This window comes from Rana temporaria, chromosome 3 (assembly GCF_905171775.1).
Source record: "Rana temporaria chromosome 3, aRanTem1.1, whole genome shotgun sequence".
NCBI classification, from domain to species: domain Eukaryota; kingdom Metazoa; phylum Chordata; class Amphibia; order Anura; family Ranidae; genus Rana; species Rana temporaria.
In genome coordinates, this window is record NC_053491.1 from 420,331,019 (window position 1) to 420,358,853 (window position 27,835).

General features: G+C 44.4%; 1 protein-coding gene across 8 annotated transcripts in view; it reads left to right on the forward strand.

Moving 5' to 3' along the window:
• DMTN (dematin actin binding protein) overlaps positions 1-27,835 on the forward strand; it is a 96,185-nt gene that overhangs the window by 39,107 nt on the left and 29,243 nt on the right. For 4 of the 8 annotated variants that reach the window (XM_040346145.1, XM_040346146.1, XM_040346147.1 and 1 more), the window contains exons 2-5: positions 4,778-4,828; positions 11,911-11,932; positions 20,118-20,176; positions 23,209-23,283. In XM_040346145.1, the coding sequence (XP_040202079.1) occupies positions 20,159-20,176; positions 23,209-23,283 (93 nt within the window). In that variant the 5' untranslated portion in view covers positions 4,778-4,828; positions 11,911-11,932; positions 20,118-20,158. The remainder of the gene's footprint in view (positions 1-4,777; positions 4,829-11,910; positions 11,933-20,117; positions 20,177-23,208; positions 23,284-27,835) is intronic. The other 4 variants (XM_040346140.1, XM_040346141.1, XM_040346142.1 and 1 more) reach the window with 1 other exon arrangement.

Here is a 27,835-nt window from a genome sequence, read left to right on the forward strand (position 1 = left end):
AAAGTTTGGTAAGAGACAATTTGCACTTTTCAGACTGTTACAGCGTGACAAATGTGCTATCTCCATTACAAACGCTACTTTTACCAAAGGTGCGCTCCCATCTCATACTTTATTCTGAGCATGCGCGGGTTTCTTAGCATACACACAAACGTGTTTCTCATCGAAAAGCTCTGCCACCAAGTTTCTTGATGGATTCTGTCGAGGAAAACGGTCGTGTGTACGAGGCCTAAGAGTAGTTTTCCTTACCATGTAAATGCAAGAAAGCGATTTAGATGTTCTCATGTGCAGTTACTGGCTTAATTTTTAAGTCATACTCTTTCATTTTTAGCTGAAGTTTTATTTGTGTTGGCTACCAACAATTAATAAAACATTTGCTTAAGATTCGTATTTCAATATTGCTCATTTGCTAATTCTAATTTCACGAAGCTTTGAATCCAGACATTTACTGATCTGAACAAGGTTGCTTCTTCCAAAATATACTTTCCTTACCCTACTAACCCCATGATTTAGTCACAAGTAAAGAGCTCCACATATGGCATAATGAAATTGGCGAAAACCTGGCATAAACAAGGATTTAATCTAATATAAATCAAAGCTATAGTTTTAACTCATTCAAATCTTAAAGAGTGGCGCTATACATAATGGATATAAACATAGCATATGAATAAAGTGCACATATTTGATGCAAAAATACACAGCAGATAAATGCAGTCCAAGTGAAAACAATTTTTAGGATTCAATAAACGACCATCAAGTATATGCTGAAAAATAGATTAAAAAAATAATAATTCAAATTAAAACAAAATCCTTAAATGTGACTGGGATATCAAAAATGTAGTCACCGTCCGTCACCAAGTGTGAGATCTTAAATGGAGCACCACCAGTGTGTAGTAAAACTGTCCGTTTACCAGCTCTATGGGACCCTCTATAATTGAAGGTCAAAAGTGCTTGTGGCTAATCACCCAGCCAGGGCCTTTCAATGCCGCTCCGATAGGACCCACTCAGAGCCCGCTCTAATACCACCTGAATACAGATGATGCCCAGATCTACCACTCCTGACCTGTCTCCCACTGTCCTAAAAATTGTTGCACCTCGCCTTTGTAGACATTTCTTCTTGAATGTCTGAAAGGTTTCTAAAACATAAACAACATGAGAGTGAGGTAACTACGTTCCCTTCTTCACCATAAAGCACTTCTCACATTGACATCGACTAACTGTACACAGTATTCTGTTTAATGTACAAGTTTCCTTCCTTGGTGTCTCCCTTGGCTTAGCGCTATCCTGTTTCCCCCACATTTAGAACATGTCCCGACACTTCCACTTGCACATCCTCAAAGTGCTTCCCTTCATAACTCTAGAGGCCACTAAACTCTTAGTCCTTGCCCTCATAATCTAACACTTTCACTACTACAATATACTTTAACCTTGGTAATCAATCATGAATGCTACTGGAAGACTTGCATGTTCTTCTAACCTCTCTTCCTTTGCTGCTCCTCTCTGTCAATCTTTTTCCTGGCTTCACATCGGCCTGAAGGTCAAACTTATTAAAATGTGTCTTTAAAGCTGTTCTCATATTCTTTATCCAACACAAATATTTCCATCTTCTCTGCTCAACCAAATACCTGCTTATGCTCACTTATAAGATCATCCCATTTAAAGAGTAGCCCTAATGACCTCAAATTCTCTTCCCCATCCTAACAGGTTTGCTCCTACAATTGAACAGTCTCCTACACTACCTTCTCTTCCTTGTCTAACCATTCCTTACCAAGTAACCACCTCACGTTATCTCCCTTATCTATTGTATCTAGTGTTCCCTAGCTTCTTTGATTGTTATGCAGGGTATACTCTAGATCAGGGATATGTAATTAGCGGACCTCCAGCTGTTGCAAAACTACAAGTCCCATCATGCTTCTGCCTCTGGGTGTCATGCTTGTGGCTGTCAGAGTCTTGCTATGCCTCATGGGACTTGTAGTTCTGCAACAGCTGGAGGTCCGCTAATTGCATATCCCTGCTCTAGATCGTCGCACTAACACAAGCAATGCTGGTGTGGCTATCTCCCCGCTGATCTACTGTTTTCTGACAGAACACACTGATTAGCGCTGGCAGCCATTGGCTGTCAGCACTGATCGGATGCTGATTTTCCAGCATGTTCATTTGACAGATGCTCTGTTGGTTGACAGTCCCTGGGCTTCTTTCTCAGCTGGTTTTATACCAATTTTATGTGTTTGTTTTTATTATTCTCCAATTTAATACTTTTTTTGTGTTTGATTATGTGTTAAAAAAAAAATATTTTTGTATATTCACTAATAAATTTGTACCAATTTTTATACATTACTGCCTGTGGTCTATTTAAAATTCCAATTTGAGGAACATGTCTTTACTATATGTATTCGGGATGAGATTCACCGGTAGCTCTGGGGCAACTATCTGGGACAAACCTTTTTTCTTACGTTTGACAGAAGTTGGTCTTGAGACTGGCTTCTGTAGGACAGGGATCTGTACACACAGGTCGAAAATCAGGTGGGTCCTACCGAACCGGAACCGACCATTTTCGACCCATGTGCACCCAGCCTAAAGCCATTTAGGCAATAACCTGTTTGCTACCTGCGTCATACTTTATACTTGTTTTTTTTGGAATCCATTTAATACCCCTTATTATCTAACGTACAGTGATACCTAAAATGTTGGTATTGAATGCTAAGCATTTGCATGAGTACTCGTACACGTGGAAATGCTTCGATACCTCATACCATTTGAACCCATACAAAATTTATATAAAAGAAAAAAAAGGAGAATGGTGCGCTTATTCAATAATGTGCCATAAAGTAATATACTCAAATAATTAATATGATGAATATCCAAACATACAAATAAATAAATGTGAATAAAAGTCCAACTAAAGCCTTAGGCCCCGTACACACGACCGGATCTATCCGCTGGGATTGATCCGCGGATCAGTTCCAGCGGACAAATCCGGTCGTCTGTACGGCCTAGCGGATATTTATCCGCAGAGATTTGTCCGGCCGGTCCATTTCAAGCGGATAGAAATTTCTTAGCATGCTAAGAAATCTATCCGCTTGAATCGGGACCAGCGGATTGATCCGGTGGTCTGTACAGACTCACCGGATCAATCCGTCCGCTCCCCTCCCTCGCATGCGTCGTAATGATTCGACACATGCGTGGAAGTACTTACCTTCCAGCGTCGTGCACGTTGCTGCGTCATCATCGCAGCGACGGCGCGACACGTCACCGCGGAGGAATTCTGCACGGATTTTGATCCGATGGTGTGTACACGCCATCGGATCCAAATCCGGAGGAGGAATCTCCGCTGGAAACGGTCCAGCGGACCGTTTCCAGCGGAGATCCGGTCGTGTGTACGAGGCCTCAGGGATAACTTGATAGAAGAAAAAACAGATAAAACATTTATCTGCATTTATATGAGTGGGAGAAAGAACCCCTCCTCCTAAAGAACTGGTGGTCAATGAAAGAAACCCACTCCCCATCTTTTCAGACATTGATGGTCACTTAGGGACTATTCACTCTACAGAGTTGACTGTTGGTGTCAGTGTTCTTTTCCTATTACTCCCCTAAAGACATTCATTGGTGTTCAGTGGTGCCCCCCCTTTCCCCCCAAAGGTATTTATGGTCAATAATGTTGGCCCCGCTTCCTAAAAAGCATTAGTGCCTAGTGGTCAGTGGTGTCCCCCTCCCCTTAAAGCATTGGTATTCAAAGGTCACATTGGTGCTTAGTGATCAGAGGTATGCCCCCCCCCCCAACCCAGTCCCTGAAAAGCAATAGGGTTTATGCAAAATACACTTACCTCTCTCCTGCATTGTGTTCCACACTGTTGTCCATGCGCCAACATCACCACCAGAGATATGCTTATACTATCAGTTAGGAGATCACTCTGCCTGCCAGTATATGCATAGGCATGGAGCTGAGTGCCAGGAGAGTCATTCTAGCACTGGGATCTTGGACACAGCCCAGATATGTGGAATGCCAAGATTTAGTTAAAATCCCAGGGCAGCCCTGTAGAATCTGGGATGGGTGGGAAGAATGGGTGCACCCTGACATCAATGGGAATAACCCTAGTGTCACTGGAGGGAAAAGACACTCTAACATAAGTAGGAGGCATGAACCTCCCTTGGTATCATTGGGAGGCAAAAATTACCCACATAGATGGCTACTAGCCTCCTACATGATAGCATAGTAAAAATTACATGCTCTCTTTAAGAAGACATCAGGGGTCTATTAGACCTATAATGTCACATACTATTCCCCCTAAATGGTGAAAATGGGTCAAGGATAGAATATAAGTCTGGGGCTGCCTCCCCCCCCCCCATTTTTTTAATGTATGTTGTTGCTAAGCACCTTGTGGTGTTTGCAAGTACCTGTGATATTGTTCATAGCAAACAATGTCCCTGTAGGGCCTGGATTCAAGGACCAGGTCATATACTAGGCCTTAACCTCTCTTTAGGTAAGCACTAAGCCTAAGGCCCTCCTAGTACTAAGCCACACAGCCGAATCTCATAACCTCAGTCGTCATTAGAGTTTCCTGCATTTGACTATTAAATATCGAGGGTGAGGCTTTGTGATAAGGTGGCAGAGCATAGAGAGAGAAGTCTGAGCCCAGCATGAATCCTGCACTTGGAAACCTGAGGCGCTAGAGGGACACAGGGAATGCTTAGCCAGCGTTCAGAATCTGACAGGCTTATTTTGATGTTTGACTGGAGTCTGCCTTATTTATTAACGCTCTTTTTTTTTTCTTTTCTTCAGAGACGAAGCAGAACCTAGGGAGTCACGTGATGCAGAGAAACGCACAGACTGGTAAGAACTGCAAAAAAAAAACGTTTAAACGGACTGTATTCCTAGCCACAAAACCTACCATGTAAAGTATATATGGCTTGCTCCCCTAAGCATTGGAAAGCCAGGTCTTTAATTGATTTTGTAACTCATATTAATTGAAAAATATGAAAGAATTAAGCACTGCAAGTCTGAAAAGAACTCTTAGATCAAGTTGAAGGCAAATGTTAACAGTTGTACAATTACTGTGTTCGTTAAGATTTCCTCCAGGTACTCCAGTTTCCGCCCACACTCCAAAGATTCGCCGGTAGGTTAATTGACTCCTGCCCAAATTGGCCCTAGTACATGCGTACAAATTCAGCATGCATATGTGTTATCACATTCTGCATGCCAGTCCCAAGCTGAACAATTAGGAAGGGTTGCAGAAAGTCCTGGAAAAAAAACACTTTCAAGTGTATCAGACATTGTTCCAAGGGAGCTGGCCCATAGAATCGCTGAGATTCTAATATGACTAAGGCCCTTTTCACACTGGGGCAGTATGTGCGGTGGCGGTATTAGCGGCGCTATATTGTCAGAATTGCCGCGGAATTGCGGCGTTATTTGGCCTCTAGCGGTGCGGTTTTAACGCCCACTAGCGGCCGAAAAAGGGTTCATACCGCCGGCATTGCGCCTCTGCAGAGGCGCATTGCCGGCGGTATTACCGCATTGTCCTATTGTTTTCAATGGAAAGGAGGGTGAAGGAGCTGTATACACACCGCTCCTCTCACCGCTCTAAAGATGCTGCTTGCAGGAGATTTTATTTCTCCCGCCAGCACATCGCTTCAGTGTGAAAGCCCTCGGGCAGGAGTATTTCAGACATTTTTTATGTGCTATTGTTAGTGCTAAAACGCCTGAAATACTTCTCAGTGTGAAAGGGGCCTTAATGTAGGGTGACCAGACATCCCCAGTTTTAGGGGACAATCCCTTGATTGAGGACACTGTCCCCGGACCAAGTCTGTCCCTGGTTTTGTCCCCAGATTGGATTTAATAGGGGGCAGGGGCAATTTCAAAGACAATCAGTGCAGAATTAAAATAAAAAAAATAGAATTACACCCCCCCGTTCCGCCGTGCCTACTAGCATAGGGGGGTTGTATTTTCCCATTATCTGTGCCCCTTTCTGATGATCATGTGCTGGTCAGAGTGGAGGGAATATTTCATCAGTTTCGGGCACATGCCCATTCAGCTCCGCTCACATGTTATTCTGCCTTGGCTGAAATCCTGGCCAGCCACCTGCCTATCTCCTTGCCTTCCCTAGCGGAGTGATCTTCCTCCGCACCCCACCCTGTAGTAGACGGGGGCCCGGAAAGTAAGACTTGAGAGGCTGTGAGGCAGGCGGCGACGGGCAGAGAGTCGCTGATTGTTGCCATTACTACCGTAGTAAAGAAAAAATATGTCCCCGGATTTCATTTTAAAAATCTGGTCACCTTATCTTAATGGATACAAAGATACAAACATATGTAGCACCACCCCCAAAGTGCCGCTGAAAGATGACTGTCCCCAGAGGTTGAACTGACCTTGCATGCCTCCTGACACCAGGAGAGTCAGGACGCTCTCTACGATGCAGATAGAGAAAGGAGCTGTGTGTTAGTGGGCGTCCTGACTCTCCTGTAGTCCAAGGGAGGGGGCGAGCACGACACTCCACACCAGGGAGAAAGCCTTGCATTACTGTGTGTAGTTACAGACAGAAGAACAGGAAGTGAGGATTTCTCAGAAGAAATAAGGACATTTAAAAGCAAAATTGAAGGATGAGGTAAGTGAAGGAGGACTGCACTAAGGTAAAGGAAGCTATTTAGGAAAAAACAATTGTACCTTTACAACCTCTTTAACCACTTCCCGACCTCCTCATGTACATTTACGTTGGCAGAATGGCACGGACAGGCACAATCACGTACCTGTACGTCCTCTGCTAGACGTGGGTGGGGGGTCCGATCGGGACCCCCCCCCCCGGGTACATGCGGAGGTCTGGTCCGCTCGGGGAGCGATCCGGGACGACGGCGCGGCTATTTGTTTATAGCCGCTCCGTCGCGATCGCTCCCCGGAGCTGAAGAACGGGGAGAGCCGTGTGTAAACACGGCTTCCCCGTGCTTCACTGTGTCGGCGCATCGATCGCGTCATCCCCTTTATAGGGGAGACACGATCGATGACGTCATTCCTACAGCCACACCCCCCTACACTAGTAAACACATACACAGTGATCCCTAACTCCTACAGCGCCCCCTGTGTTTAACTCCCAAACTGCAACTGTCATTTTCACAATAAACAATGCAATTTAAATGCATTTTTTGCTGTGAAAATGACAATTGTCCCAAAAATGTGTCAAAATTGTCCGAAGTGTCCGCCATAATGTCGCAGTCACGAAAAAAAATCGCTGATCGCCGCCATTAGTAGTAAAAAAAAAATAATAAATAAAAATGCAAAAAAACTATCCCCTATTTTGTAAACGCTATAAATTTTGCGCAAACCAACCGATAAACGATTATTGTGATTTTTTTTACCAAAAATAGGTAGAAGAATATGTATTGGCCTAAACTGAGGAAAAAAATGTTTTTATATATGTTTTTGGGGGATATTTATTACAGCAAAAGGTAAAAAATATAGATTTTTTTTCAAAATTGTCGCTCTATTTTTGTTTATAGCGCAAAAAATAAAAACCGCAGAGGTGATCAAATACCACCAAAAGAAAGCTCTATTTGTGGGGAAAAAAAGACGCCAATTTTGTTTGGGAGCCACGTCGCACGACCGCACAATTGTCTGTTAAAGCGACGCAGTCCCGAACTGTAAAAACCCCTTGGGTCTTTAGGCAGCATTTTGGTCCGGGGCTTAAGTGGTTAAGGAAACCTATGACTCCAGGTACAAGAGGGAGAAAATACTTTTTTTCAGTCAACTCCCTCTAAGCCCGGAAGCCACAGGAGAAAAGAAACAACAAAACACAATGGCCCAGATTCTCGTAGATGGGCATAAAACTGTGCGGGCGTAACGTATCTGATTTACGTTACGCCGCCGCAAGTTTTACAGGCAAGTGCTTTATTCACAAAGAACTTGCCTGTAAAGTTGTGGCGGCGTAGCGTAAATCACCCGGCACAAGCCCACCTAATTCAAATTAGCCGTGTAGGGGGCGTGGAGCATTTAAAATTAAGCGTGTTCCTGTGCAGAACGTACTGCGCATGCGCCGTCCGGAATATATATCCCAGGGTGCATTGCTCCAAATGACGTCGCAAGGACGTCATTGGTTTCGACGTGAACGTAAATGGCGTCCAGCCCCATTCACGGACGACTTACGCAAACAACGTAAATTTACAAATTTCGACGTGGGAACGACGGCCATACTTAACATTGGTTGCCCCTCATATAGCAGGGGCAACTTTACGCCGCGCAAACCTAACGTAAACGTCGTAACTTCACTGCGTCGACCACGTGTACGTTCGGGAATTCGCATATCTAGCTAATTTGCATACTCGACGGGGAAAACGACGGAGGCGACACCTAGCGGCCAAAAAAAAAATTACATTTAAGATCCGACAGCGTAAGAGCCTTACGCCTGTCGGATCTAATGGATATCTATGCGTAACTGATTCTAAGAATCAGTCGCATAGATACGACGGCCCAGATTAGGACTTACGACGGCGTACATGGCGTTGCGCCGTCGTAAGCCCTTTGAGAATCTGGGCCAAACCTGAGTGAGAGTTCCCCTTTAAGACAAACAGATGCTGTAGGTTGATTCCTTTGCGTGAAGGAGTCTTTAAAATAAGGGTGTCCGAAATCTTAAGCTAGCTATGAAGGGTCTAAATCCCGGTAATGTCCCAGGAAATTTGGGACAGTTGGCAAGTATGCTATTTTAGTCAAAGCTATTGTCAGAATAAAATACTGAAGGTAGCAAGCTATTTATTTGTATGTGGAACTATTTTTTAGCTGGTTAGTCCAAGAGAGAAAATATATGGTTTTATGTAATCCCTGAACCCTTCCAACCCCTTTTTAACACCCTTTACAGAAATACAGTACATTTTATGGCCTGGTGCTGCTCCCATTATTCTACTGTCCAAGGCACTGGCCAATGATTATAGTAAATACAACCCTGCATGTGCCCTTCCCCCCAATACCTTCAACAGGATTCAGAACCTGCACCAAGCTGAAGATCAGGTAGGTTGGGTGTCCTAGGTCTAAACCAGGGGTGTCCAAACTTTTTTCAAAGAGGGCCAGATTTGATGAAGTGAACATGCGTGAGGGCCGACCATTTTGCCTGACATTTTTTGAACCATTAAAATTAAATGCAAATGAACTAATACACTGCCCAACGAGAATTCTCCTGCCTTTGTCGCTGTGTGTGGTGAAGAGTCCAAGGATGATCTTTGGCGTGTTATCTGGATATACCGTATGTATCAGCGTATAACACACACAGGCATATAATACGCACCATCACTTTAAGAGGGAAGTTTCAGGAAAAAATGTTTTTTTAAATAATGAACTGTGAAGCAAAATAAGGGTCATTGCCCATCAATGCAGCTTCGCCATTGCCTGAATGCAGCCTCGCCATTGCCTGAATGCATCATCTGAATGCAGCCTCACTATTGCCATCAGTGCAGCCTGATCTACAGCCTTGGAGGGGACAGGGAGGGGGCGGAACGAGCGCCAACGGATTACATACAGAAGAATCTCCTGTTTACTTGGCGGCCTTCCTATTACAGAGGCCGCCAAGTAAACAGGAGATTCTCCTGTATGTTATCTGACAGCACTCGTCCCACCCCCCTCCCTGTCCCCTCCGAAGGTGCCAGAACGATAAATATAGTATATATATTTTGTGGCACCCTGAACGAATCACAGAGTGCCACACGGTGCTCTGGTATTCGTTGGTGGCCACAAAAGATATATATATGTCCAAATTACCAGTGAGGCCACATTAAACCAAAACGCGGGCTGCATTTGGCCCCCGGGCCAGTGTTTGGACATGCCTGGTCTAAACTGATCATTATTCTCTATGGGATTGATTTACTAAAACTTGAGAGTGCAAAATCTGGTACAGCTGTGCACAGAAACCAATCAGCTTCCATTTTTTTTTGTCAAAGCATATTTGAACAATCTGAAGTTAAAAGCTGATTGGCTACCATGCAGAGCTGCACCAGATTTTGCATTTTCCAGTTCTTGAAAATCAACCACCAATAGGTGGATTCAGATAGCTTTACGCCGGCGTATCAGTAGATATGCCGTCGTAACTCTGAATCTATGCCGTCGCAAATTTAAGCGTATTCTGGAAACCAGATACGCTTAAATTAGGCTAAGATACGAGCGGCATAAGTCTCCTGCGCCGTCGTATCTTAGGGTGCATATTTACGCTGGCCGCTAGGTAGCGCTTCCGTTGAGTTTGGCGTAGAATATGCAAATGACTAGATACGCCGATTCACCGGCGTAAAGATAAAGCTGCTCCCTAGGTGGCGCATCCCATGCAAGGTATGGACGTCGGAACAGGCCTATCTTTTTACGTTGTTTGCGTAAGTCGTACGCGAATCGGGCTTGACGTAATTTACGTTCACGTCGAAAAGGTGTACTTTGGAGTAATGCATACTGGGATATGTCCACGGACGGCGCATGCGGCGTTCATTAAAAAAGTCAATCACGTCGGGTCACCAGTCATTTACATAAAACACGCCCCCTGTTCCACATTTGAATTAGGCGCGCTTAGGCCAACCCATTTACGCTACGCCGCCGTAACTTAGGAGGCAAGTGCTTTGTGAATACAGCACTTGCCTCTCTAACTTACGGCGGCGTAGCGTATATGCCATATGCTACGCCTGCCTAACGTTGCGCCCGCCTACGTGAATCTGGCTACAAGAGTCATTTTGCCAAAATTCAGCTTGGTGCAGGCTCCTAATTCTTACGAGAGTTATGGAGTGTCACTGCTAGTAAACATTGTGCCCGCCCCAGATCACATTAATTAATGAAGTTTTCTTCAGGACAAAATTACCTTGTTGAATGTAGTTTTTGGCTGAAGAGGCTGCGAGGGGTTTCCAACCAGATTTGATGAGTAATCTTAAGCCTCTTACACACTATTTTTTCATTCTGGCAGCTCATGTCGGAACTGCTGTATTAACAATCCGATGTTAGTACAGCGACCTTTCCTGCTGTGCTCTTCTGTTCTGACAGGGGGTGCCCCACCAGAACACTCCGGTCAATGCTCACAGTTATTGACCCACCCAGTCATCTCAGTCATTGGGAGCTGGTCATAAGACATTTTCGGTCGTGAGCCTTTAACAAAAGCCAGTTGAATGAACGGCTTCTGTCGGACTGGCTGCCATACGTATGGGCCGAATGTCGGTTGGTTTCTATTGAACCGGCCGATATTTGGCCCGTGTGTACTAGGCTTTATCCTTTAGGATTCAAGGGAATAAATACCCAAAAGCGGTAACCTCGAGCCAGACTCGGGATCGCCTCGCAGTTTCCACAGGCAGAGTTTACTTACCTTGTCCCTGGATCCTGCGATGCCTCCCCGCTGTGTGAGCGAGCGGTGTCCTCGCTCGATTCACACAGTGCCTGTGTGCCGCCGAGCTCCGTTCCCTGCGGCGTTACGACGCACGGGGGAGGAGATCGGCGCCAAATTCAAAAAAGTAAATAAACACAATAGATATAGTATACTGTAATCGTATAGATTACAGTACTGTATGAAAAAAATACACACACCCTTTGTCCCTAGTGGTCTGCCCAGTGTCCTACATGTACTTTTATATAATAAAAACTGTTCTTTCTGCCTGGAAACTGGAGATTGTCCATAGCAACCAAAAGTGTCCCTTTATGTCAAAAATGGTTTTAAGCCAGCTAGAAAACAGGGATAATAAATTATAATCATTTGCAGGATTGAGCGATAGCGATTTGTGGGGAAATTCGTCATAAAAAAATAAAAGTAATGACAGCGACAATTCTGCAACTGAGCAAATTTCAGTGATTTTGATTTGATTACATTATTGAATAATTTTTATTATAATTATATTATTATTTGTTATAATTATTTATAGTTATTTATTATATTATAATTTATGATTTTGTTTTTCAAACTTTATCATACCCGGGATGTCTACTAGACTCTTGTTTGGACAGATTTAGGTGAGTTATTCCTAAGAATTACAGGCCTACAATACAAAACGCCAAATTTCCATGCAAAATAATGGTACCGCTTTCAGCACCTAAAATCTGACATAATCATACCGCCAGGGAGGTTAAAGCAGTCTTGTGACTTCTATCAGTGTCCAGCAGGGCACTGGGTAAAGCTTGTAGGAGGAGTTTAATTTTCCTATGACTGTCCTATGAGGCTGTAGGACCCCCGACCTTCTGTCTGGACAGTGCTGATTGGCCCTGTGTTAACCACTTGACCACTGGGCACGTAAACCCCCTTAATAACCAGACCAATTTTCAGCTTTCGGTGCTCTCACAATTTGAATGACAATTACTCAGTCATACAACACTGTACCCAAATGAAATTTTCGTCCTTTTTTTCACACAAATAGAGCTTTCTTTTGGTGGTATTTAATCACCGCTGGGTTTTTTATTTTTTGCGCTATAAGAGAAAAAAGACTGAAAATTCTGTAAAAAAAAATAATTTTTCTTTGTTTCTGTTATAAAATTTGGCAAATTTAGTATTTTTTCTTCATTCTTTTGCATAAATGTGAAAGATGAAGTTACGCCGAGTAAATAGATACCCAACATGTCACCCTTCAAAATTGCACACGCTCGTGGAATGGCGCCAAACTTCGCTACTTAAAAATCCCCATAGACGACGTTGCAGGGTATTGTGGGGTATTGCGGAGTATTGTGGGGTATTGCGGAGTATTGTGGGGTATTGCGGAGTATTGCAGGGTATTGCGGGGTATTGTGGGGTATTGCGGGGTATTGCGGAGTATTGCGGGGTATTGTGGGGTATTGCGGAGTATTGCGGGGTATTGCGGAGTATTGCGGAGTATTGCGGAGTATTGTGGTGTTTTGGGAGGCATTGCGGAGTTTTGCGGGGCATTGCGGAGTATTGCGGGGCATTGCGGAGTATTGCGGGGCATTGCGGAGTATTGCGGGGCATTGCAGAGTATTTTGGGGCATTGCAGAGTATGGGGGCATTGCAGAGTATGGGGGCATTGCAGAGTATGGGGGCACTGCAGAGTATGGGGGCACTGCAGAGTATGGGGGCACTGCAGAGTATGGGGGTAATATTGCAGAGTATTGCACAGGGAGGGATGGATGGCTGGATCTGTGACTGAATGTGTCACAGATCCAGCTCGCAGCAGCAGCAGCAGCTGCTGCTGCTTCCGCTCTCTCCCCTCTCCTCTCTCACACTGTACCGTTCGGTTTGTTTACTAGTGATAGCTCCGTCATTGGACGAGCGATCACGTGGTAAACCGCCGCTATCCGCCGCTACCGTGATCCGTGATCAGTCGGGTCCGGAGGACCCGGCGATCACGGAGACTCCCGTGTGCGCGCCCCACAGGGCGCGCGATTCTAGGAGGACGTACATTGACGCCCTCCTAGAGTTAAGCAACCGCCTTGTAGACGTATTTTGTCTATAGGGCGGTTGCTAACTGGTTAATCAAATGCACTCTACCAAGATAAAAAAAAACTCTTGCAATACACACAAAACTGAGTATGTGCAGCTTACCCCCAAGGCTCTGTTCTATAAGAAGATGGATTGGGGAATGTGGATGAAGGGGAGGCTCAGAGAAGACAGGATCAAACAGCCTTTTTACTCAATGCAGAGGATTAACCTCTTAGGTTCCACAGTGAGTTTAACAAGCATGCTTTACTGCATATACAGACTGATTTTACTGAATTTAGTAACACTTTAAGCCTGGCATTTTATGAATAATGGTCCTGACTTTTCTCATTTCCCACCAGCCATTCTGGTGGTTCGATAGCAATGACTGCTTTTCAACTGTAAGACATCTGGCAAAAAAGTGCCAGTAATATGCCCTCATTCTGGCAACATAATGATGTGTTCAGCCAGCAAGTGGGTTTAGCAGCTGCTAAGGATAAAATAAATGTGCAGAAATTACACTACAGTGACAGAACAGATAAGATGTAATTAGTGTTCTTGGTCTTTTAGGGACGCTGTCACAAAGCAGAGCAGACTGTTAGGCTGATAGGCTTGGAAGCAGCCTGACTCATGTTTCGCATAATAGTTATATGGCAGTGAAACTGAACCACAAAATCTCTGCCCTAGAGCTGTAATGCAGTATAGGAGTTGGGGAGTGGCCGCTTCCATCACAAGCTTTCCATGCAGGTGTTTTCTATGTGATAGAGTCCCTTATGGTCTTTTTAAAAAAAAAATTGGCATCTATGATCCTGGGGATACCCCTGTTCATAAGCTTCGATTCCTATTGAAAAAGAACTTCAATATGAAACCAGTTCTATTTATAATTTAATTCCTATATTTATTACAAACTGATATAAAATACTGTATAGATTCACAGGGTATTTAGAACCATTTAACAAAAATTCCAGGAAGATTAAAAACCAGTCACTGTATGCTGAACACATATTGTGCATGCTCCAAAGGGTATAGAAGAAAACCAGGGCATAGACACCCCGGGTACAGAGAGCACCTTACGATGATCAGTTAGAATTATTAAAATGCAAAAATTACAAAATGTCAGTATTCATAAAAATCCTTCTACTTTATTACAAATATGATCTGAAAATAACTAACAACGTTGTCTTCACCGTTAAAAATTAAGTCGGACCATAAGTAGCCAACTATGCCTGAACAGGGCATACTCTGAGGCCCCGTACACACGACCGAGTTTCTCGGCAGATTCAGCCAGAAACTCGATCGGAGCTGAATTCTGCCGAGAAACCTGGCGTGTGTACACTTTCGGCCGAGGAAACCGACGAGGAACTCGTCGGGCCAAATAGAGAACATGTTCTCTATTTCCTCGTTAGTCAACAGGGAAACTTGGCTCGCCGAGATCCTCGGTGGCTTCACAAGGAACTCGACGAGCAAAACGATGTCTTTTGCTCGTTGAGTTTCTCGGCCGTGTGTACGGGGCCTGATACTCTGCACACATTGCTGCAACATTAAGTACCCCCTCCAGCCATATGACCCTATCACACATAAAAAAAACATTGGGCTAGATTCATATAGCCCGCCGTAAGTTTGTGCGGGCGTAGCGTATCTCAGAGTCGTAACTTAGTGAGGCTGGGGCTAGATTTACAAAGAACCTGCGCCCTAAGTTACGGCGGCGTAGCGTAAATCTGCCAGCGTAAGCGCGCCAAATTCAAATTGAGAAGAGGTGGGGCGTGTTTTATGTAAATAAAACATGACCCCACGTAAATGACGTCGCATGCGCCGTCCGTGAACGTATTTCAGTGCGCATGCTCCTAATCGCGTCGCAAATAGTCAATGCTTTCGACGTGAACGTAATTTACGCAAAGCCGTATTTGCGAACGACTTACGTAAACGACGAAAAATTTGACACTGTCCCGACGTCCATACTTAACATTGGCTATGCCTCATATAGCAGGAGTAACGTTACGCTGGAAAAAGCCTTATGCAAACTACGTAAAAAAAATCCGCCGGGCGCATGTACGTTTCTGAATCGGCGTATCCAGCTTATTTGCATATTCTACGCTGAAATTGACGGTAGCGCCACGTAGCGGCCAGCATAAATATGCACCCTAAGATACGACGGCGTAGGAGACTTACGCCACTCGTATCTTAGCCTAATTTAAGCGTATCTGGTTAAATTTACGACGGCGTAGATTCAGAGTTACGACGGCGTATCTACTGATACGCCGGCGTAACTCTCTATGAATCTAGCCCATTATGTTTAAATCCACCTGCTTGTGGCTTTAGATACAAAGTTGGTGTCCACTGAGCACGTTTGGGAGACAATTATTCCTCTAGGTCTTGACCCAGAAATAGTGTGCTGCTGTAGCTAGCATTGTGCATTGTACCCCATCTTATGCCGCGTACACACGGTCGGAATTTCCGATGGAAAAAGTCAGACGAAATTTTTCAATTGGATATGCCGACCGTGTGTATGCCCCATTGGACTTTTTCCGTCTGAAATTCCCGACAGACGTAGAAAGAGAACATGTTCTCTATTTTTTGGACGGAAAAAAATTCCGTCAGAAATTCCGTCTGTCTGTATGGAATTCCAACAGAGAAAAAAAAACATGCATGCTCGGAAACAATTCGACGCATTTTCAGAAGCATTGAACTTAATTTTTCTAGGCTCGTTGGAATGTTGTACTTCACCACTTTTTTTTGACGGTCGGAATTTGGTGTGTCCGTGTGTATGCAAGACAGCTTGAGTGGAATTCCGTCGGATAAACCCATTGGAGTTTATTGCGACAGAAAAAACGGTCGTGTGTGCGTGGCATTAGTTTTTGTCAGAATTATTCATAGTTATCATCCATGTCTATGTAAACAAGCTCATACAATACAGTGAGGGAAAAAAGTATTTGATCCCCTGCTGATTTTATACATTTGCCCACTGAAATGATCAGTCTATAATTTTAATGGTAGGTTTATTTTAACAGTGAGAGACAGAATAACAACAAAAATATCCAGAAAAACACATTTTAAAAAAAAGTTATAAATTGATTTGCATTTTAATGAGTGAAAAAAGTATTTGCTCCCCTATCAATCAGCAAGATTTCTGGCACCCAGGTGTCTTCTATACAGGTAATGTGTTGAGATTAGAAGCACTCTCTTAAAGGGAGTGCTCTTAGAGCCGGTTCACACAGGGGCAACACGACTTCTAGCAGGACTTTGGGAGGCAACTTGGACACGACTTGAGTATGAATCATCAGGCAACTTACAAGGCAACTTCAAGTTGCTTCCAGGACAGGAGGCTTTCCAGTGGCCAATCAAACAACAATCAGCTCTGTGGGAGGGAGGGGTTTGCCTGAGAAATGTATGTTGCCTACAAGTCGCCTAGAAGTCGGATTGAAGTAGTACAGGAACCTCTTCTGAAGTCGGAGCGACTTCAGTAGTGTACATTAGGACGGCTCCCAATCACTTCCATTCATTTTCTCGACCGCGCGACTTGGGGCAACTTGGGGCAACTTGAAGTCGGATCCCGGGTCGCCCCAGTGTGAACCAGCTCTTAATCTCAGCTTGTTATTTGTATAAAAGACACCTGTCTACAGAAGCAATCCATCAATCATATTCCAATCTCTCCACCATGGCCAAGACCAAAGAACTGTCCAAGGATGTCAGGGACAAGATTGTAGACCTACACAAGGCTGAAATGGGCTACAAGAGCATCCTCAAGCAGCTTGGTGAGAGGGTAACAACAGGAAGAAACACAAAATAACCGTCAATCTCACTCAGTCTGGGGCTCCATGCAAAATCTCACCTTGTGGAGTTTCAATGATCATGATAACGGTGAGGAATCAACCCAGAACTACACAGGAGAATTTTGTCAATGATCTCAAGGCAGCTGGGACCATAGTCCCCAAGAAAACAATTGGTAACACGCTACGCCATTAAGTACTAAAATCCTGCAGCGCCCGGAACGTCCCCCTTCTAATGAAAATCTGAATGATTCAGAGGAGAACTGGGTGAAAGTGTTGCGGTCAGAAGAGACCAAAATCAAGCTCTTTGGAATCAACGCAACTTGCCGTGTTTGGAAGAGGAATGCTGCTTATGACCCCAAAAACACCATCCCCACCATCAAACATGGAGGTGGAAACATTCTGCTTTGGGTTTTTTTTTCTAAGGGGACAGGAAAACTTCACAGCATCAAATGGACAATGGACGGGCTAATGTACCGTCAAATCTTGGTGAGAACCTCCTTCCCTCAGGCAGGGCATTGTAAATGGGTTGTGGATGGGTATTCCAGCATGACAATGACCCAAAACACACGGCCAAGGCAACAAAGGAGTGGCTTAAAGCGGTGGTTCCGCGGGTTTTCGTTTTTTTTTTTTTTTTATGGCTTCTGACGCTCTTACCTTGTAAAAGTTATCACTCATCTGTCCCAGTCTTTTAGCCCGCTCCCTTACTAATCGCCAGGAAAGAAGATCTTTTAAAAATCCGTGATGGACGTTTCCATCTTTACTGTGGGCACTGTGAAGCCCAGCTGCTGTTCCTTCCGGGATGCGGTGAATGCTGACGTCCCAGCATTCACCGCTCTATCCCGTGCATGTGCAGTGTTGACGGCGAGCGTCGCCTTCAACACTGCACTGTTGCCATCACAACGGCTGGCGTACGTCACCCCCAGCTTGACTAGTCACGTGACCCGCGAGATATCGTGGGATTTCAGCACAGCGCGTCTCCTGGGATTCTCAGGACTCACTCCCAGGAGACATAGCGCTGGTCGGGGGAATTCGAAATCCACACCCACTCCCGCGGGGAAAAGTGAGTGACAGCTCACAAAAGGCTCGGGTACAAAGGTAAGGACGGCGATTAAAAAAAAAAAAACGGAATCATTACTATTAATGGCTGGTGGTTTTAGACAGCCAAAGTTGTAATTTAGGGTGAACCTCCGCTTTAAGAAAAAGCACATTAAGCTTCTTGAGGGGCCTAGCCAGTCTCCAGACCTTAATTCCATAGAAAATATGTGGAAGGAGCTGAAACTTTGAGTTACCAAACATCAGCCTCAAAACCCTAATGACATGGAAAGGATCTGCAAAGAGGAGTGGGACAAAATCCCTCCTGAGATGTGTGCAAACCTGGTGGCCAACTACAGGACATGTCTGACCTCTGTGATTGCCAAGTATTACCACCAAGTACTAAGTCATCTTTTGTGAAGGAGTCAAATACTTATTTCACTCATTAACGTGTAAATCAATTTATAACTTTTTTGAAATGCATTTTTCTGGATATTTTTGTTGTTATTCTGTCTCTCATTGTTAAAATAAATTTACCATTAAAATTATAGACTGATAATTTTTTTGTCAGTGGGCAAACGTACAAAATCAGCAGGGGATCAATGCAGTGTTATAAGACAGGGTGTGGTTCCGACTGCCAGCGTGAATTTCAGCTAGGGACCGAAGTTAACATGGAGATCAGACCACCACAAAGGCAATGGCCCGGATTCAGATACAATAGTGTATCTATCCGCGGGCGTAACGTATCTCAGATACGTTACGCCGCCGTAAATTAGGGCGCAGGTTCCGTATTCAGAAAGAACTAGCGCCCTAAGTTAAGGCGGCGTAACGTATGTGGTCCGGCGTAAGCCCGCGGAATTCAAATGTGGTTGATGTGGGCGTGTTTTATTTAAATTAATTGTGACCCTACGTATTTGACGTTTTTTACGAACGGCGCATGCGCCGTCCGTGAAAGAATCCCAGTGCGCATGCTCCAAATTAACCCGCAAAAAGCCAATGCTTTCGACGTGAACGTAAATTACGCACAGCCCTATTCGCGAAGGACTTACGCAAACAACGTAATCGATGTAAAATTCGACGCTGGCCCGACGTCCATACTTAACATAGGATACGCCTCATATAGCAGGGGTAACTTTACGCCGGAAAAAGCCTAACGTAAACGAGGTAAAAAAATGCGCCGGGGCGTACGTACGTTTCTGAATCGGCGTATCTACCTAATTTGCATATTCCTCGCGTAAATCTACGAAAGCGCCACCTAGCGGCCAGCGTAAATATACAGCCTAAGATACGAAGGTGTAAGAGACTTACGCCGGTCGGATCTTAGGGAAATCTATGCGTAACTGATTCTATGAATCAGGCGCATAGATACAACCCCGCACACTCAGAGTTATGACGGCGTATCCGGAGATACGCCGTCGTAACTTCTATCTGAATCCGGGCCAATAACTTTATAGTTAAATAGCTTTAGCCGAATGTCAACATGCTAACACATGCCCTTTAGAAGCCTATGGCAGCGACAATGAGCAGAAACTATAGAGGTCCAGAGGGGAAATTCCTACTTTTTTATTGAAAAGCCTCCAAAGGTTAATGGACAAACAAAGCCATTATACAAGGATAATGGGCAAACAAAATGTTAGGATGGTCATAAACATCCCAATTATAAGAAGAGTTGTTTCCGAGTGCAACGCCTGTGATAATTGGTCCATTTATGGACTCCTGAAGGGGCAATCTTGCAGACAGACGTGCTTGATACTGCATGGAGAATATCTCCCAGTACACTGGCTGAATTCTTAGCAGTGCAGAAAATGTAATGATTGTGCAAAGAATACACTACTGTCAGTTACAGCTGAGAAGAGTGGCAGAACCAGATACACTGATGGATCGCGCAAGACTAGACCATTATTTGCCTGCTCATCATTCTGGGATTAACACAATTTATCTGTTAAGATTATCTTTACTATGTCTCTTGTAGATTTCCGGTATACGCACAGGACATTGACATACAAAAGCTGAATGGAAAAGCATCCAAAGGTAAGACACATATCCTGTGTATGTATCATGCTCCATGAATTCATCACTTGTTCAAAAAGGCTGGCCATACGAGGTCAGTGTAACTAACAGATTTCTCCATCCACACATACGAGGTAAATAGAGGAATCCCCCTCCTGGGACATTGTATTCTAACTGTTGCTGTCAGAATACACTAATAAATGGCTGCAGCTACTTGGCAATTTACATGCAGTTGGTTTTTGGTAAAATCTCGGAAAGGTAGATCTCGGAGCAAGGAGTTTAAACTTTAGATGCTCAGAATTTTGGTGCCTCATGAAACAAATGCAAGTTAGTATTGACAGTTATACTGAGATTACGGTTAAGGGTATGGTAAGGGTTATAGGTTAGTTCAACTTAATTGGCCCATGCACACGGTCTGACTTTTTGCCAACAAACTTCAAAATGAGCAAGTTTTGAAAATAGTCCGACCATGTGTACGCTCCATCGGACAAACCTTTTTGGGTTTCATCGGACAAAAAGTTTGGTCTGCAAACGGACAAACTTTACGTCAACAAGAGTCCGATGGTGCCTAGTCCGACCGTGTGTACAGCAAGCAATCAGACTTTTGTACAAAGTATATTTGGATTAGTGTATTTTGGTTATATGAATCAAACGTATTTCTATATTTTTTTGTGGCTCAAGTTACCACAACCCCATTGCGTAACATGTCTGCTTGACGAACGGACGTTCAGAAACGAACAAAATTGCACACAACTGAAAATCGCGAATGCACACAGACGAAACCTCTACTAACTCTCGATTAGCAGAAGGAGCCCAAAGGGTGACGCCGGAGAATTGATCATCCTCTTTAAAACTCTCGTCAATTCGATGAAACGTCACTACGTTCGTGTTTGTTGCCGAAAATGTCACAGCGTGTGTATGCTATGGGTGTGACCGGACAAAAATTCAAGGGAAAGTTTGTTTGATGTCCGATTGTGTGTACGAGGCTTTAGATTAGAGTTAAAGTTTGTAATGGTCATGGTGCATGTTAAAATTACACTGTACCAGTGTTTCTCAAACGGTGTGAATTTTGGGTAGCCGTCAGCAAAGACGGCAGTCTGCAATGGTTGGAGCGCAGCGTGACATGCAGCGCCCGCCGGAAAGTGGATCACCGGAAGAAAATTACGCGTTTTCAGAGCATGCGTGATAGTAGTCCATACTAGAGAGGCCACAACACTCCTTTCTCAAAAGAGTGCGAGCCCTGTACCTGTGTACCAACCTCTGGCTGTACAAACTTCACCAGCACCCCCAGCACCATGGAAGCATCTTCTACAGTATGTAGAACCCTATAAAAATGAATTGCCTAATATGTTATTTTGCTGACCAAGTTTATTTTACCTCAAGATAACTTTATGATCAAAACATCCAATTCACAAACCTATATAGCAATAAAAAGTTTATTTGTTTGCATGAAATACATATTTAAAAGAGAAGTAAAGGATTTTTTTTTTTGCAAATCATACTTACCTCGGTAAGAGGTAACTGAGAACCGAGCGATTGTACATCACCGATCACTCAGTTTTCAGAGATCCCAGAGCAGAGAGCTGCAGACTGTCAGGCCTTGTACACACGACCGAGTGTGTACGGCAAAAACCAGCAAGAAACTTGCTGTTTTGTTTTTTTTCCCGAGGAAACCGGTCGTGTGTACATTTTTAGACGAGGAAACTGTCGAGGATCCCGTCGAGCCAAAAAGAGAGCATGTCTTCTTTTTCCTCGACGGGAATGGAGAAACTTGCCTTGTCGAGTTCCTCGACAGCCTAACAAGGAACTCGACGAGGAAAACGGTGTGTTTCGCCGTCGAGTTCCTCGGTCGTGTGTACGAGGCTTCAGTAACAGCTTTCCGCTCTGCTTCCCCTCACTCATTGGAGCACTGAGCTGTGGAGGGGCAGGGAGAGGCTGTCTCAGGCTCTCAGCGGCTCGCTGAGAGGCTGAGACGGGTGTCAGTCCAGGCACCAGGCACATCCCGACTTTATTGTTGTGATTACGCAGTGACTGGACTGATATCCGTGACATCAGCAGAGAGCGAACTCCAGACAGGCCACTCTCTGCTAAAAACGGGTCACAGGAGTGCAAAAAAAAATTCACTCCTGTGATCTATAGGAGAATCCAGCCAAACGAGCTTTCAAAAATTGGTATTTTATCTCCACCTCAAATTGCTCCATTTTCTGCCCCTCTCAATAGACATATCAAACACCCTGACAACTTTGTAGGAATCTAGCTGTAGTGAACTGAACCTCGCTTCAATCTGATTTGCTCTCAAAAGCAGGCACATTCTTCACATTAAATTTAAATGTAAATAAATACATATGTAAAAATAAATAAGTTCTTCACCACAAAAATTGTTAAATCTTTTCAGGTGTGCCACAAACATTTTTTGATATTTTTTGTGCGCCGCAAAACAAAAAAGTTTGAGAATTACTGGTCTAAGCAATAAATTAAATCTGTAGGCTGATAACAGGCACCATACATTTTTTAGGGAGCTGGGTCAGCGAGGAACTCCACATAAGTTCATAAAGGGCACCAACTTAACATGTCTGCAGTCTCCCACCATCCCGGCCCTTTAAAAAAATCTGTCACTCCAGGATATGGGACACAAGTGACAGTCCCCTCTGCTTCCAATTGAATTGTCAGTGACTAAGTAGTGCAGGGAAGGGATCCGTAAGATTCATCCAAGCCAGTTTACAAAAGGGAAAACATCAGCAATTAGCACATAAAAAAAGGTCTTACAACCTATTTAATAACTGTTTCCTAAATGAGCCTTGCTATCCAATGTTTTTAGGTGCTCAGTGATATTAGTTAGTCGCTCAGTACAGCTGAAAAATACCGGATCCTCAAAACATCCTCAAATTTTCATTGGCACTTTAACTGTCATTAGAAAAACGACAACTAGGATGTAAATGCTTGCCACAGACACAATAATTTCATTTGCATTTCATAAATGAATGCCATTGTGCTTAACAACTAGTCTCTAATAATGCATATATGTATATCAGTATTGTTCTTTGTATTTTCAGACCCCCCTTACATCTCCTGGCAGTGTCACTTCCTCCAGAGGGTCCAGTGTACCGGGTTCCCCCTCTACTATCACTGTGAGTCGTCTGTTGGCTTTGGTCTTGCCACAGCAATAGATATTAGGAATTTAACCTTCACTTACAGTATGTTATGAAATCATGTCAAACCGTGTTCACAGTAGGCACCTCTACACAAAGGACCAGTGTGCTCTCTGATCATGCAGAAAAGATAGGCCCGGATTCAGAAAGGAGATACATTGGCGTATCCCTGGATACGCCGTCGTATCTCTGAGTGTGCGACTGATTCATAGAATCAGTTACGCATAGATTTCCCTAAGATCCGACCGGCGTAAGTGTCTTACACCGTCGTATCTTAGGCTGCATATTTACGCTGGCCGCTTTTTTTACGTCATTTTACGTTAGGCTTTTTTCGGCGTAAAGTTACCCCTGCTATATGAGGCGTAGCCAATGTTAAGTATGGACGTCGTTCCCGCGTCGAGTTTTGAAAATTTTACGTCGTTTGCGTAAGTCGTTCGTGAATAGGGCTGTACGTAAGTTACATTCACGTCTAAAGCAATGAGGACTTGCGGCGTAATTTCGAGCATGCGCACTGGGATTTTTTTAACGAACGGCACATGCGCCGTTCGTAAAATACGTCAAGTACGTGGGGTCACAGTGAATTTAAATAAAATACGCCCACATCATCCCCATTTGAATTAGGCAGGCTTACGCCGACACACATACGTTACGCTGCCGTAACTAAGGGCGCAAGTTCTTTCTGCATACGGAACTTGTGCCCTAAGTTACGGCGGCGTACCGTATCTGAGATATGTTACACCGCGCCGACAGATACTCCAATGTATCTGAATCCGGCCCATAGTCTATCTTCTAAAGTTGCAATGTTTTAGGTAGACTAATGCCACGTACACACGATCCGAATATTGTACGAAAAATGTCGTCCGATAATCGGATTGTTAGTACAGGGCTGGACGAGCCGATCATTTTGGTTCTTCCGATAATATTTTATCGGACATGCGCGAAAATTTTCCTCGTACGATACCAGATCGTACGATTTTCGTTTGGTCTACAGTTGTCGTCCAAAAATACTACACAAATACATTACAACACATGACATCACTTACGATTTTTTTTTCTATTGTACGAGAATTTTTGTGACTTTAGTAACCTATTCAATTTCTACTTGCGACTAGTAAATGAAAAAAGTCGGACGATCTGTCGTCCGATTTTCGGATCGTGTGTACGTGGCATAACTCGAGTCAAAAATGTTTTTCAAAATAAGTGGAGAAAGGTAAAAACCTCCATATGCTGTTACGGTTTTCCCCTCACTTCCTGTCTCAGTGACAACGTTGCCAGTACAGGAAGAGAAGCAAAATCTCACCAATAGAGCATACAGAAAAAAAAAACTGACAGGGGTTCTGATTCTTTCTCACTCTATCCATAAACAAAATAAATTGTTTAGGCTGAAGATGGGTTTTATTTCTACATTATATACTTTGTGTAGACTTGAAAAAAGTGAAAGTAAATTTTGGGGCAGATCCACAAAAGAATTACGCCGGCGTATCTATTGATACGCCGCGTAACTTTAAATTTCCTGCGTCGTATCTTTGTTTTGTATCTACAAAACAAGATACGACTGCATCTCGGATCGATCCGACAGGCGTACATCTTAGTACGCCGTCGGATCGTAGATGCATTTTTTCCGCCGGCCGATAGGTGGCATTTCCGTTGAATTCCGCGTCGAGTATGCAAATTAGCTACTTACGGCGATCCACTAACGTACGTCCGGCCGGCACATTTTTTTTTACGTCGTTTGCGTTGGGCTTTTTCCGGCGTATAGTTACCCCTGCTATTATGAGGCGTACTCAATGTTAAGTATGGCCGTCGTTCCCGCGTCGAATTTAGAATTTTTTACGTCGTTTGCGTATAGGGATTTGCGTAGAATGACGTCACCGTCGTAAGCATTGGCTTGTTCCGGTTTAATTTTGAGCATGCGCACTGGGATACCCCCACGGACGGCGCATGCGCCGTTCACAAAAAATGTTGTTTACGTCGGGTCACGACGTATTTACACAAAACACGCCCCCATCACATCCATTTGAATTCCGTGCCCTTACGCCGCCAAAGATACGCTACGCCGCCGTAACTTACGGCGCAAATTCTTTGAGGATTCGAAAAAAAAAAATTACGGCGCGTAGTGTATCTTAGATACGCTACGCCCGGCGGATATATGCGCCAATGTACGTGGATCTGCCCCTTTGTGTTTACCATCAGGTAATGTAGTGGAAGTGAGATAAAATCCCTTCAAAGAAAGGGAATATCTGGTTGTCATGCCAGGATCACCAGATGAGGTGTCTCCATTGCGAGATTTGCCTTCTATTCCAGTTCTGGTGACAACTCTAAATTTGTGATTTTCTTTTACTTCCACTCTCGGTAATATTAGTCACCAGGACAAACCGAGAGTGAATCCCCCTAATGGGGGCACAGGCAGCAATAAAATCCTGACAGGTGTTCTAGCCACTCTACATTCTTTAAAAATAAAAATTGCCTTTAGTTATACAAATATACCTATGTTGAATACAGCCTGCCAGGCTTTGTCATGTGGCCCTCGCACCCAGTTTTGCAGCCAAAAAGTGGTGGAACTTCATTCCACCACCTCCTGCTCTCAACCTCAGCTCTCGTCCCCCGCTGTCACTTGTAAACACAGAACCCTTCTTTGTTTACAAGGGACAGCTCTGCTCTCAGCGACTCCCAGATCTAACAGATCCCTGCACGCACTCATGGTGGGGCACGGCTGGGACAGATATCCAGAGTTTTAGGGGGAGAACAATCTTCCTGTAAGGTGAGGAAGAATCGCCCTACAGAGGGAGGTACTAGAGCTGGGCCAGGTAGGAGCGAGAGATGCGAGGAAGCTTTGGGGGGGAAAGAATAGGGGGTTGGGGTTGCACACTCTGCACTCTGTTCACAGCACACTCCTGAACTCTGTAAGTAGCACGCCCCTGACCTCTGTACTTAGCGCACCCATAAACCCTGCATTCTGTACATAGCGCACCCCTGAACCCTACACTCTGTACGTAGAGCACTCCAGATACCTGCACACACTCACGGTGGGACATGGCTGGGGCAGATCTCCAGAATCTTTGAGAGAGAACTATCTTCCTGCAAGGCAAGGAAGAGTTGCCTATACAGGGAGGTATTAGCGCTGGGACAGGTAGGAGAGAGAGATGCGAGGAAACTTTGCAGGGGGGAGAATTGGGGTTGGGGTTGCACACCCTGCACTCTGTGCACAGCACACCCCTGAACTCTGTACATAGCGCACCCCTAAACCCTAAAATTTGTACATAGCGTACCCCTAAACTCTGCACTCTGCACACAGTGCACCCCTAAACCCTACACTCTGTATTTAGAGCACCCTAGATACAATTGGTCCTTTGAGGGCAACTATACTGTTGATGCGGCCCAAGAGGAAACTAAGTTTGACACCCCTGTACTAATACATATACAATATACAATAACGTTACAAAAATGTAAAAATAAATAAGGCAATGAGGCCCCCAGCTAAAATCTTGTTGCCAAAAGACACAGCCTTTGTTGTCATTACACAAATCCAACCTGACATACAACCCTGCAGAATGATAAAATAGTGAATCCCTAGAGCAGAGAAAATGACTTGCACAACAAAGATGCATTGCACTGGTAAGCACAGGCCTGATACCTGACATACAGCAGAAGAAATGGAGTGATCAATTTCCATTTGACATTTAGGACAATATTGCCAGAAAATTTCTCAGATAGTCTGATAGATGGTGCTGTAGCTAATAGATAAAATGGCAATTTCTTTTGCGCATGTGCGAACGCATAATGACGCAATTGCATGATGACATCATGTACATGATTGCACGTGGACGCATTGGCGGCTATTTTGCTCATAATGATATAAATACAGGGTGACCAAACAATTGGATGCCATTTTCTTTTCTTTTCATCACCATGGTGGACAGTGGCGGCTGGTGCTCAAAATTTTTGGGGGGGCTCAAACAAACGAAAACAAACAAACAATTGAAGCCTCACTGTGCCCATCAAACGCAGCCACTGTGCCCATCAAATGCAGCCACTGTGCCCATTAAATGCAGCCAATGTGCCCATCAAATGCACATTTGTGGAGTGCATGACTAATAGTTATTCTGTGGACAGATTCTCCCACCTGAGCTGTGGATCTCTGCAGCTTCTCCAGAGTTACCATGGGCCTCTTGGCTGTTTCTGTGATTAATGCTCTCCTTGCCCGGCCTGTCAGTTTAGGTGGACAGCCATGTTTTGGTAGGTTTGCAGTAGGGTTGTCCCGATACTAGTATCGGTATCGGTACAGATACCGAGCATACTTGTACTCGGGCAAATGCTCCGATGCTTTACCCGATACCTGGACAGTTAGGGTGATCAGTGTGGTGGGGGAGTTGTCCCCCTCCATGCTGCTGTCCCCCTCCGTTCTCCTCTGTGTCCTTCTCCATGCTGCTTCCCCCTCTGTTCTCTTCCATGTCCCCCTTTCATGCTGCTGTCCCCCTCCGTTCTCCTCTGTCTCCTTCTCCATGCTGCTTCCCCCTTTGTTCTCTTCCAT